Source organism: Lycorma delicatula, chromosome 2 (genome assembly GCF_047948215.1).
Source record: "Lycorma delicatula isolate Av1 chromosome 2, ASM4794821v1, whole genome shotgun sequence".
In the NCBI taxonomy this organism is placed as follows: Eukaryota; Metazoa; Arthropoda; class Insecta; order Hemiptera; family Fulgoridae; genus Lycorma; species Lycorma delicatula.
In genome coordinates, this window is record NC_134456.1 from 115244277 (window position 1) to 115257788 (window position 13512).

The 13512-nt window shown below is 28.5% G+C and overlaps 2 protein-coding genes across 2 annotated transcripts in view; both read left to right on the forward strand.

Annotated features, from left to right (window-relative positions):
* LOC142319154 (sorting nexin-20-like) overlaps positions 1-8073 on the forward strand; it is a 31291-nt gene extending 23218 nt beyond the window's left edge. The window contains exons 4-5 of the mRNA XM_075356124.1: positions 2249-2403; positions 7733-8073. Coding sequence (XP_075212239.1) covers positions 2249-2403; positions 7733-7931 — 354 coding nt within the window. The 3' untranslated portion in view covers positions 7932-8073. The remainder of the gene's footprint in view (positions 1-2248; positions 2404-7732) is intronic.
* A 140-nt stretch (positions 8074-8213) lies between these two features.
* The window catches only part of LOC142319155 (23 kDa integral membrane protein-like), a 31663-nt gene continuing 26364 nt past the window's right edge, over positions 8214-13512 (forward strand). Inside the window, exon 1 of the mRNA XM_075356125.1 lies at positions 8214-12421. The gene's annotated coding sequence lies outside the window, so the exon portion shown is untranslated. The remainder of the gene's footprint in view (positions 12422-13512) is intronic.

A 13512-nucleotide genomic window follows, 5' to 3' on the forward strand; every position in this document is an offset into this window, starting at 1 on the left:
GAGTTATACGGAGGAAATGAATTAGAAAATGGTGTTATAGAGGAAGAAGAGGAAGTTGAGGAGGATGAAATGGGAGAAACAATACTGAGATCTGAATTTAAGAGAGCATTAAAAGATTTAAATGGCAGAAAGGCTCCTGGAATAGACGGAATACCTGTAGAATTACTGCGCAGTGCAGGTGAGGAAGCGATTGATAGATTATACAAACTGGAGTGTAATATTTATGAAAAAGGGGAATTTCCGTCAGACTTCAAAAAAAGTGTTATAGTCATGATACCAAAGAAAGCAGGGGCAGATAAATGTGAAGAATACAGAACAATTAGTTTAACTAGTCATGCATCAAAAATCTTAACTAGAATTCTATACAGAAGAATTGAGAGGAGAGTGGAGGAAGTATTAGGAGAAGACCTTTTTGGTTTCAGGAAAAGTATAGGGACAAGGGAAGCAATTTTAGGCCTCAGATTAATAGTAGAAGGAAGATTAAAGAAAAACAAACCAACATACTTGGCGTTTATAGACCTAGAAAAGGCATTCGATAACGTAGACTGGAATAAAATGTTCAGCATTTTAAAAAAAATTAGGGTTCAAATACAGAGATAGAAGAACAATTGCTAACATGTACAGGAACCAAACAGCAACAGTAACAATTGAAGAACATAAGAAAGAAGCCGTAATAAGAAAGGGAGTCCGACAAGGGTGTTCCCTGTCTCCGTTACTTTTTAATCTTTACATGGAACTAGCAGTTAATGATGTTAAAGAACAATTTAGATTCGGAGTAACAGTACAAGGTGAAAAGATAAGGATGCTAAGATTTGCTGATGATATAGTAATTCTAGCCGAGAGTAAAAAGGATTTAGAAGAAACAATGAACGGCATAGATGAAGTCCTACGCAAGAACTATCGCATGAAAATAAACAAGAACAAAACAAAAGTAATGAAGTGTAGTAGAAATAACAAAGATGGACCACTGAATGTGAAAATAGGAGGAGAAAAGATTATGGAGGTAGAAGAGTTTTGTTATTTGGGAAGTAGAATTACTAAAGATGGACAAAGCAGGAGCGATATAAAATGCCGAATAGCACAAGCGAAACGAGCCTTCAGTAAAAAATATAATTTGTTTACATCAAAAATTAATTTAAATGTCAGGAAAAGATTTTTGAAAGTGTATGTTTGGAGTGTCGCTTTATATGGAATTGAAACTTGGACGATCGGAGTATCTGAGAAGGAAAGATTAGAAGCTTTTGAAATGTGGTGCTATAGGAGAATGTTAAAAATCAGATGGGTGGATAAAGTGACAAATGAAGAGGTATTGCGGCAAATAGAAGAAGAAAGAAGCATTTGGAAAAATATAGTTAAAAGAAGAGACAGACTTATAGGCCACATACTAAGGCATCCTGCAATAGTTGCTTTAATATTGGAAGGACAGGTAGATGGGAAAAATTGTGTAGGCAGGCCACGTTTGGAATATGTAAAACAAGTTGTTAGGGATGTAGGATGTAGAGGGTATACTGAAATGAAACGACTAGCACTAGATAGGGAATCTTGGAGAGCTGCATCAAACCAGTCAAATGACTGAAGACAAAAAAAAAAATAATATACTTAAAAATTTGTATTTTTTCTTTGTTGTAAATGATCTTCTATGTATTAAAATCCTTCATTTTATAAATGATAATGCATTTGTTCATTGGTGTATGTACAGTTATAGTGAAAAAACCATTCATTAGATTACTTATTTACTTTGAACAATAACATTTGATGAATTTGAATAACAATTGGTGAAGGCAATGGAGCATTTTACTTTTATATAGCATTCACATGTATATGTATGTCGGTCGGTCTCTGTTCACTTCTTCCCTCTTGACAGTAATAATTCTGTTGCATGAAAACAACTAAACATGCTCAAAATAATATTTCAATTTGCAAGAATTTATTTATTTAAAGTAAAACAAAATTGAGATTCCAATTTCCAATTCTGAGCTTATCTAGTTTAATTCATGTATCTTAAGTCCTGGTATTAATAAAGTTTTTTAATTTATTTTTAAATGATTGGTAATTAAAGGTGTGTTGTAAATAATGTGGAAGTATTTTCAAAAGGTATGTTTTTATTTGTAGTTAAAATAATTTATTTTATGTCTTATATATAAAAAATATTATATTTTTAATATTATAAATATTATTTTATTTATCTGACAATATTATGTAATTTATAATGCAAGCTGTATTATATATTTAGTATGGGTGATTGCAGGCAATTCCGTTGGTTGAGAATACATTCAGATTGCTAAACAAGCTTTATACAGACAGACATCCAGCTGTATTACGAACACTGTGTCTTCTGGTTGGATGTTGTGATGCCGATAATCATAGTGGTGCTGTTACATTTGCTGATCTTGCATTGCACAGGTAAAAATAACTGTTTTAATAACTAGTTGCTGATATTAATTTTGCTTGAGATCTTTACTTTTTTATGTTAATTTTAAAGTTAATATAAACAAGTTATAACAATACATGACAAAAACTATTGAAGATGTTTTACTCTTTTATGCTACTGTTATGTCTGGTATATTAGCATCATTTATAATTAGGTTGCTGCTTCCATATTCAGCATAGAAACTTATGTTACTTTTTGTAATGGTGTATTAATTTATTCTTATTAGCTATACCAAAAAATCTTAAGTTAATAAAATATTGGGGGAAAATGTTAAACTGAGGTGAGATGATGGAGTGATTTTTTATGGTATATTTTTTTAATGTAACCAATTGTTTTAATACAAAAATGAAATTGTTACTTCAGTAGAATATTTACTTTCCTGTTTATATAGCAGCTATAGCTGTATAGAAGGTAAAGTTTAATGACCGATCAAAGTTGGGCACATCCAGTTTTCACAGAATCTTGAGAAATTAACCCCTAAAGACCTCAGAAAACTGAAAAATGGCATCAAAATTTCCTTGTGTATGTATGTATGTATGTTGTTTTAATCGCCTTTTATCTCCAGAACTACTTGACCAATTTTCACCGAACTTGGCTATAATATTTCTACAGTAGGGTTGTTGATGCTATTAAATTTCACTTCAAAAGCTCAGTGGGTGGGGATACAAGGGGGAAAACAAAATCGTCTCTAGATTTTACATAATTAATGTTATATTCTTTTTTGATAATTTAGTGAATATTGATAAAGAAAACTTTTGTAAAAAAGCTTTTTTACTAAATTTCACCCCACTACTAAAAATTGTTTAAATTTTGGAGAGTTATAAAAGGCAATACAAGGGGTGATTTTCATTGCATTTTTTTTTTTGAAATATTTTTGTGAAAAATTATAAACAGACATCTGTTGTGTAAAATTTTTTTTGTTAATTTGCACCCCCCACTCCAAAAAATAGTAACAATTTTTAAACGTTGCAGAAGACAGTACAGTGGGTCTTTTTCGTTGCAATTTTTTCTATTAGCATCTCGTTGGATCCACAAATTTATTCCCCCATGAAAGTGGGGTCTTAACCCAGCCACCTCCCTTACACACTCCACTTCCCATTTAGTGGCCGGACTACTGCTATGTTGTGACATCACAGGTGGGTGGTAGAATTAAATGAATAATATTTAAAGTGTAAAAATTTATTTAAAGTAGTTACTAGTACCACCACGCCCGCGTGACTGAAATATGGTATGCATGCGCTCTTTAGTTAGAATCATTGAATTAAACAAATAAAAAATATTGTAATTTAATAAAATTATAGATATTTTAAATTAAGTTGTGTGTGTAAGCCATGCTTAAGAAAAAAACCATGTGATGGGTAAGTCTTACAATTGTGTTGTCTGCTTTTATTTTTTGGTAGAGAAAGTCCATTAGTGATTGCGAATGAAGTTGTAACTTTTCATGATTCTGAGTGAAATTTACTTCTTTATTCTGAAAATGAAATAACACTTTAAACACTTGCAAGGTAATTTTGTAAAATGTACACGTGCCTGCAGTTCTATGATCACCAGGTTTTGCTGATAATCAGCTGTTTTAAGTTTTACTTTAGCATATACTACTTTGATATATTTTGAAATAAATTTTGTTACTGCATTTATGCTATACATTTTAAAAAGTTACTAAATTTAAATTATGGAATTTGTGATTTGTTTTAATCAAAATCAATTTTGTGTTATGTTTTTGACTATTGTTGCTATTTTTACTACTTATTACATTTTGATTACCTAACTTTCAGTTAATCATTCATTGTTAAGCAAATATTTTGTGTTATCTTATTAAGTTATGTTTTTTAGTGTTAGGTTGTTAATAATGAGGTAAATGCAAATTTTTCTCTTTAACACATGCAAAAGATAATGTTTTTAGTAAAAGTGCAGTACTGGATGTGTTTCTCTTATTTCTTGAACATTGTTTTGTTATTTGTTATATGATTGATTGATGATGAAAAAATTTTTTTTACTAACTTATCTTGTATTGTTTCTATTATTAATTGTTTATTTATCTTGTTTTTATTGTTATTCCTTTGTAATAATAAGTAAATACTTACTAAATAAATGTTTACCTTATTTTAGTACAACAAAGAGTTTTTTTTTTTTGTAAATTTACACTTAGGAAAATATACAAATATTTTTATTTCTTGCATCTGCACGCATTTGTGCTCACACACACAACCACAAACATATATGCATTATATATTACATGTACGTGAACATGCAAACACAGTGAATATGCCCACATATGCACATTTGAACTGTTAACTTTCTCATCAAATACATATTAATAAATATATGCATTAATATTAATAAATATATGCACAAACATATATGCATTATATATTACATGTACGTGAACATGCAAACACAGTGCATATGCCCACATATGCACATTTGAACTGTTAACTTTCTCATCAAATACATATTAATAAATATGTTAATGCATATTATAATATGTGTGTGTATGTCTGTTGAAAAAGATTATCTTTTAATATTGTAAAAAAATTCTTAACTTTTACAGTTCTGTTTTGATTTATACACTATATATATCTGTAGTTGTGGTGAAAATTTCTGTACGCTATTATTGGTTTGCTTATGAATAGGTAGGTTTGGAGGTTGCTTCAGCGCCTTTAATCTTCTGTATTAAAAATATAAAGATTTCCATTGGATGTTTTATATTATTATTTACTTCACTCTTGTACTTATATTGGTAATGGAATTTTTTATTTCAAATGTAAATTTTTATAAAACACTAGCTGTACCCGCTACGCTTCGCTGTGGCACATTGTGGTTGCATGGATGAGAAATAAAACAAAGCATACGTTTCATAGAAGTTTGATTTTGCAATACTTGTAGATATACAATATTTTTTGTTTTTCCACTGTCTGCATAGATATAAAGGCTATCTGGTTTACCAACTCGGGAACACGCACATACAGTTGTCCATGTGAGAAGCAATCCGCATCTAAATCTAAACCATACAATTCTAAAGATTGACCTTGAGCTTTATTGATTGTGATTGCAAATTCCAATCGAATTGGGAATTGCAATCTTTTAAATTGAAATGGTGTATCAGTCGGGATCATGGGTATTCGAGGAATGAGAACATCTTCACCTTTGAAAGGCCCCGTTAAAATCGTTGCTTCCACTACGTTATTCATCAATTTCTTAACTGCAAGTCGCGTGCCGTTGCAGAGTTTTGGCTGATTAATATTCCACAACAGGGTAATTGGCACACCTATTTTCAATTTTAATATGTGTGGTGGCATCCCTGGCAGATCAAGTGAGTTTAAAAATTTCGTTGGATAATTAATTACTTCATCTGCATCCACAACGGTGTCTATCGACTTATATGTAATTTCCTCACTTTGAATGCTAGATTGAATAACATTATTAAGTTGATAGACAACTTTATTCTTTGCAGCAAGGATAGCTCATTCACTGAGCCAATCGTGATTTCTATGATTAATTTGAATATCAGGAAATACTTTTTCGATCAGTTCTTCTTTCGATGTTACTAAATTACAAAAATTATCAGGAAATGATATTCGTCTAGACGTCTCATCGACTGGCAGCTGTCTGTTTCCAATGTCCAGTAATTGTCGTGAGAATACCTCAGCTGATGGATCATTCTGCAACTGGACAGGCATATTCGTAGTCAACTGTACGTACATATTCGTACGTCATATTCGTACGTACATGTCGCCACAGTGTTGAATATTTCAGGCAAGCATTTATTTCGTCTGCTGGTGTAGATCGAGAAATTACAGCAATGTTTGCCTAAAACCTCCTGCGAGCAATATCAAAGCATTCCCGAATGGTTGAACGTTTCCACGCAAATCTCGTAACGATCGATCAAGAGCTTTAAGCGATTTTTTATGTGCCATCGTGCATTCATCCCAAACAATGAGTTTACATTTTTGTAATACTTTTCCCATACAGGATGCTTTGAAAATATTGTACGTGGGAGTTTCGATGATTTGCATGTTTAATGGCAACTTCAGAGCTGAATGCGCAGTCCTTCCACCTGGTAACAATGTTGCAGCTATTCCAGACGAAGCAAGAGCTAAGACTATGTCATTTTTTGATCGAACCATTGCTAGAATCAATCAAATGAGGAATGTTTTCCCAGTTCCTCCTGGCGCATCCAAGAAGAAGGTCCCCCCAACTCCGTCATTTATCATTTGCATTATGCGATCATAAATGTCTTTCTGTTCACGCGTTAATTTGGGAATGTTTGATTGAACTGAAGATCACCAATGTTGTAACTCTGTTCACGGCGTAAATCCACATCAAATGAAGCAATCGCAGCTCGGGTGGGTGCTGGCATTCCCAATTGACTAAGAACTTTATTTGCATTAGCTAAGCACTTGTCTTCAATATTTATCAATGCTTTGTTGTAAATGCCTTCTGTAAATTCAGACAAAAGTGAATATTTAACCTAACAAAGGATTTTTTGGTCATTATGTAGGGATATTATTTTCTGTGTATTTGGTCATTTCGACTTTTTTTGTTTGCATAGTCTCAAGTCTATCTGGGCTATAACAAAGTTGAGTGTTTTAATTTATTTACTGTAAGTCATCCTTCTTGGTGGGTTTCTTTTTGTTTTGTTGTTTTTTTTAAAAATAAAATACAGATGTTTTAGCTTTTAAATATAATTCAAAGAAATTTTTTACTTAATCAGTTGTGATTTTGTTTACATTGGCAACGGCCATACGGGCTCTTTGTGATTGGTCGTTGTGTTTGACAGCGGCCATCTTGCATTGATCTGATTGGTTTTCCTTTGTTTACATTTCCATCTGATTTATTAGCCTCTTATTTATTAAAAAACTGTACAAATTAAAAATAGATAGATAGATTTATTAAAAATATATCGTGCTAAAATTTTTTTTTATCGTGTTTTTTAAAAATAAAATACAGATGTTTTAGCTATTAAATATAATTCAAAGAAATTTGGTAGTTGTGTTTGACAGCGGCCATCTTGCATTGATCTGATTGGTTTTCCTTTGTTTACATTTCCAAATTAAAAATGTACAAATTAAAAATAGATAGATAGATTTATTAAAAATAGATGAAAACAATCTTTGTTGCGGGTTATATATATCGTGCTAAAATTTGAGCTCAATCGGTGCAGAAGATTTTGAGTTTTTGAAGCGTACACAAACGAACTTAACATTTTTGTATATATAAATTATGTAAAACTGAGAATTTTTTCTTAATAATGTTCATTTCAGTCAGTAATTTTATAACCTTGTGATTATTCTATTCCAGATATGAAGCTGTAAGTGACACAGATTTGTTAAGATATTATGTACCTTTATTAAAACTCTGTATAAAGTTGTACTGGAATGTTGATAAAGAAAAAACACTTTTAGAAGATCGTGTAGCTGATCTTAAACGTCGAGGAATCAAAGTTGATGGTGTGCCGACTCTTCTTGAAGCTGTTATGAGAGACACATTTGGCTCGTAACAACAACTAAATATTATGTTTTATATATGAATTTATTTTTTAGTAGAAAATTTGTATCGTGACTGACCAATGTAGTATTAAAAAAATATATAATAAGCTATAATTAGTATTACAATTATGAAAAAGAAAAATGGATGTAGGAAATGTGTATTGAGTACTATTATGCTTTAATCATTCTTTTATTGATTGATATTAAAGTAATATTTTATTTTGTAAGTTTTTAATTAATTACTTTAAATTATTTAATCTTGTAAGTTTAACATTACATATAAATTAACATCACATGGAGTTGTTAATTGAGAAATAATATTTATTAAAGAAAATTATAAAGTTTGCAGCTTTAAACATGCACAGAAACTGTTGGAAGTTTTCTTTGCTTTTATTTTTATAGAATTTTTGTTAAAAAAATTGGATGAAATAAATGTTATCTTATGGGCATTGTTCAGATTAGGCCTGAGGTCATGTACAGTATATGATGTTATAATAGTACTGTTTTTATCCTGTGCTTTTTAGGGTCTCAACCTTACTGACTCAGCAGAATTTATGTTGAAATTTTTAGGGGTGATAAATTTAATGTCATTCAAAATTTTTAATATTTGATAATGTTTCGGGAGGTTTATGTGTCCAAAAATCAAAATGACAAGATTTTTAATTTACTTCTGTTTTATTTACATTTGAATATTGCTGTTCACTTGAAAATTATCATTCCTTTTTTTTTAATTAGTGTCTTACTTTGGTTCATTAGGTTTTTGTAGTGACCTTCACAGTGCAATAAGAATTTTGTTTAATGTGAGCAGCTCGTAGCAAATAAGCACTTACAAATATAATTGCAGGATTTGACAAACATATTGAAATATTTGTTATAAGCTGTAACTCTCTTATTAAAGCCTTCTAGCACCATCTTTGGGGATGTCGGTGGATGATAAAATCTTAGGTTCTCGTATGTTCTGCCATTCATTTTCATTATAAATAAGAAAACAAAATACAAGCTCTTTTTAATAAAAATTTTACTGATAATAAATTATCCAGATTTTCTTTAAACAGTTCTTATTCCTTTTATTTTTTCAATACATGTGCTTATTGTATGGTGCGAATATTTATCGGTACCTTTTATAACATTTTCCTTTATTACTTTTTATCTTTTAATATATTATTTTTAATTTTTTAAAGTAGAAGTTATATTTTTTTTTTTTTAATATTTTCAGAAATTGAGAATACAAAAAGATATGTAAATCATAATGAAACTATGTTAAATCACTTAACTAAATAAATAGAACTACTTAAGTGCCAGAAAAAATACATTAAAAGATTGTCAGTTATACAGAACTTCATTTTTAATGATTTTATCACCAGTGCACAGAACACAAATTATTTTGGCCATAATTGCAATATTTGGTTATATTTAGTAATAATTATTACTGCACTCTATTTTTGCATCAAAATCTAGTAGATCCATTTCAGTTTCTGGACTATGATTACCGACAGAGATATTCTTCTCACCAAGATCAGCATCACTTTCAGCTTGAAAATCATTTTTATTATCTCTACTTTCTTCATTAGGCAGTTCCTTTAGCATACTCACAATATCACTAATAATTACATGTGTAGGTATTATTTATAATTTAGAAAAAATACCATTTAAAATTACACCAAAATAATAAAAATAGCTCATGATTGAAGTTAGAAAAAAAAATAACACATGTATGTATATGTTATGTAAAACACATGAGGACAAACCTTCTTTGATAAATATTTATTTCATCAATGATAAAATTATATACGGAAGTGGTTAACCTTGAAGAGAAGTAGTGAAAAAGAAACTGGTGGTTTACTATTTGCAACAGCATGTGTACCAAAAGATTTATTTTAAAAATGAAAAATTAATAGATTATCTTTTTTTTTAAAGCAAATATATAACTCCATTCAAATAGTTGGTTCTGTTATTTTATTGGATGTGGTAAATTACATTTGTGGTTTTTCTTTTTTCAATCATTACATTTTGTAGGAGAATATTTTTGCTTACCCTATAACTTTAGTGTTTAAATAATCTGAATAAAAAAACAAAATGTGGCTTAAACTTGCATAATTCTGTGTATTGTGAATTTATTATATGAAATAATTTTAAAGTAACCCCTTTGCTCATAAAATATTAATGTTATTAACAAAAAGTGGTGTTTTCCAGTAAGCCTAAATGACTTGCTACTTTGTAGAGGCTTTTCTGCTCATGTTTACTGTAATTGGTATTAGCTTAACTGCACCTGGGCTCTTTCATACAGTGTATATTTTAAGAGATTATTTGTAGCCATTATTAAATTGTGGCAGTTTTTTTTATATTTTTTTATTAAATACCTTGAAAATAGTTTATTTAATATTATCTATTGAATAAATTGTAATTGCTATTTAAGTAAACATTAATTTTTACAGTATTGTATTGTTTAATTAAGAATGCTCTTCAATGAATTAAAAGATAATGAAATTGAAAAGAGAAGTTGATTAGAGTGCAGTAATAGTGGTTAATTCAATTTTTTAATTATTGTTTTTATTTCATTGTTAATGAAATCTGGTGTACGAATAAGTATTCACAAACTGATCATATTCATATTTTATTTACATTCACTTTTTCCAATTTCATTAACTTTATTTACTCAGGTTTAATTTAACAAAATGGACTGATTTTTATTTTTAAATAAGAATCTAACTTGTTTTATGTCAAATAGTTATAATAAGATTTTTATTTTTTGCTTATTAAAATTTGTGTAAAAAAGAGCTTAAAATATTATTGAAGTGAATGTAAAATATATTACTTAAACTACAGAATAAGTTTTTACACAATCAAACATTTTTTTTAAATGGAATTTTCTGTTTTATATCTAATAAAAAAAAAATAATAAGGAAGAATTTATTTAATTTTCATTTACGCACAATTTTGTTGGTAACTAATTTTCATTTGAATTTTTCAATTTCTGAATCTAATCATTTAGATGTACTGTCTGTATGGTTTCTGCTGTATTCTAATTTAAAAAAAAAGAGTATCAGAGAGATACTCTGAAAAAAGAGACTTCTGCACATATCTGTTTTGTCATTGTTAATATGCTAACACTCTTACTTTTTATATATTATATTAGAATTAGCAGTACTTAAGGAGCCCATTGTGCAAAAACAGAGAAAAAATAAACCAATCTCTAGAAGTTCAATGAGAGTGCACCATCAGCCACTAGCTCCTATCATACTACTGCCAACATACGATTTGTTTTTAATGCTCTTAATGCACAGTTTTAAATTAACTAATAATTTATTCTGTTTCTTTGGTTTCCATTAATTGTATATAGTATATTTGAAGAAAATACTGCATAAATAAGTTGTAATTGTAATGAGAATAACAAGAAGTTCGCAGCATTGATAGAATCCAGGTAACTAAGTAATTAATCTGTCTGAAAAATATTCAGTCGTATTGAAAATTAATATTCTTTTCTTAATGATTTTAATTTTTAAAATCAATTTAAGCATAAGGTAATTTTATTTTAATTAGCCTTTTTTATGATGGTACAATTAACAAAATAATCATTTTGTAACTTATTTTATTGTGAGATGTTTTTAAAGTGTACGTAATCTAATAACAATTTTTTTCTTATATACAAATTTGATCTTCAATTAAAAAAAACTGATGTTAAAGGTACGAGTAATTGTTTTAACAGGGTAATTATTGTGTTATATAAAGTGTATAAATTATACTATTATTTATTTTTATGTTTTGTTTTGTATAATTATTTATTATTTGTGTCAGTATGATCATATTTCTGTATTTATTAACTAAATATTCTGTGTCCAGAGAAAACCTTAATGACTAAGTTAAATTACAAATAATTATGATTTATTTATAGGATATTTAATAAAAAATAATTAGTTATATGTTTATCTAATATTTGATAACCTGTGCTAACATTGTCTTCTTATTAAATTTTATTCTCTGTAGAAGCTATAGGTTAGCACCTGATTAGTCACTTTATGATATTATGTACAGTTACATTGTGTATTGTTAGTAATATGTATTGGGAAGTTAAATAAATGTTTGGTTGTGATTTTTAACAAATTATTTGAAGTACAAGTATTAATTGTAATTTACAATGCAGCAATACAGTTGCTAAGTGTCTTAATATACATTATCTTAAAATACATTAAAGTGTCTTATAATACATTTTAAAATTTGTCTGTAAAATTGCTATTAACAAGCCAGGCTGTCGTTTCCTAGTATTATTCATTATAATTAATTTAATTTTATTCAAGTGCTTATACTGTTTGGTTTATCTAATTTATAAATAAAATAATCTGTCATTTGAAAAAATATATTTTTCTTTTAATTGACATATTGATAGAAGAAGTAGAATTATATTATGATCAGATGACAGAATTTCATTTTTCCATATGTGAAGGTCTGATTGACGTGGAGCTGATCATCAGCAATGGTGTATCCTGCACAGCACTCTGATGTGGTAAACATTCTTAATATCATATTCATCCGCTTTTGTAAAAGACAAAAACAAGATCATGTTTGTAAAATCTTATAAAATAGTGTGTGTATTGATAATGTTGTTTATCTTGAGGTGAAGTGGTATTTGTCATATTTGTGTTTTTATATATATATATATATATATATATATATATATATTTTCTCCCATTAAAAATTCTTGACTAAAATTATAAAATAAATTGTAAAGTAGAGGTATGTTATATGTCATGTTAAATCAAAGCTTTTCTGTAGTTGTAAATATAAAAGAAATATGGTTAGTCATCCTAAAATCAACTGTCCTCAGCATCACTTAATTTACATAATTTATGGGAACTTGTTAGGGATTCCCATCTTAAACTTAAGTGACTTATCTATAGTGTAATAATTACCTTATTTGTTCTTAGGAATATTTTCTATAATCATTCAATGCAATGTGAAACAACATTATATAGATTTTTCTTCTTTTTTTTTTAATTTCAGAATTTCTATCCATTTAATTAGGAAAATTAAAACAGAATTAGCAGTGATAACAATGAGTAACATAAATGACTAAAAAAAATATAGAAAGCATAAAACTAAGTTCAAAGCTGTTTAAAATAATTTGAAATGAATACTTCTAATAGAATTTAATAAAGTATAAAAAAATCAGAAACTCATTTTAAGATAAAGGCTCAGGTCTTGTTAAGTTTTCATTTTTATTTTTCTTGTAAATTTAGACATATGTGTTTTTTTTTTTAATTTTAATATTTATAATTGCTTTGGAAATTTCATTCGTAAACAGGACCAACTGTGTTTAAGAAGTAACTTTTAATTGGTGTAAAAGCAAAAACTGATGCTGTTGCTGAGAAATTTGGTTGATAAGAAATTCTGTAAAAAGAATTTCATCATATATAGGGTATTGTAAATAAATAAATTTGCAGGGTAACTCAAAAGTGGAGTCATCATTAATTTAAATAATTGATCTGCAAGGACCTATAATGTATAAGTAAGGGTCTTTAATGTATTAGTTTATTTACAACAAGTATGGTAGATCACATACATCCATTTCATTGCAATTGTAAGCATGTTTCAACA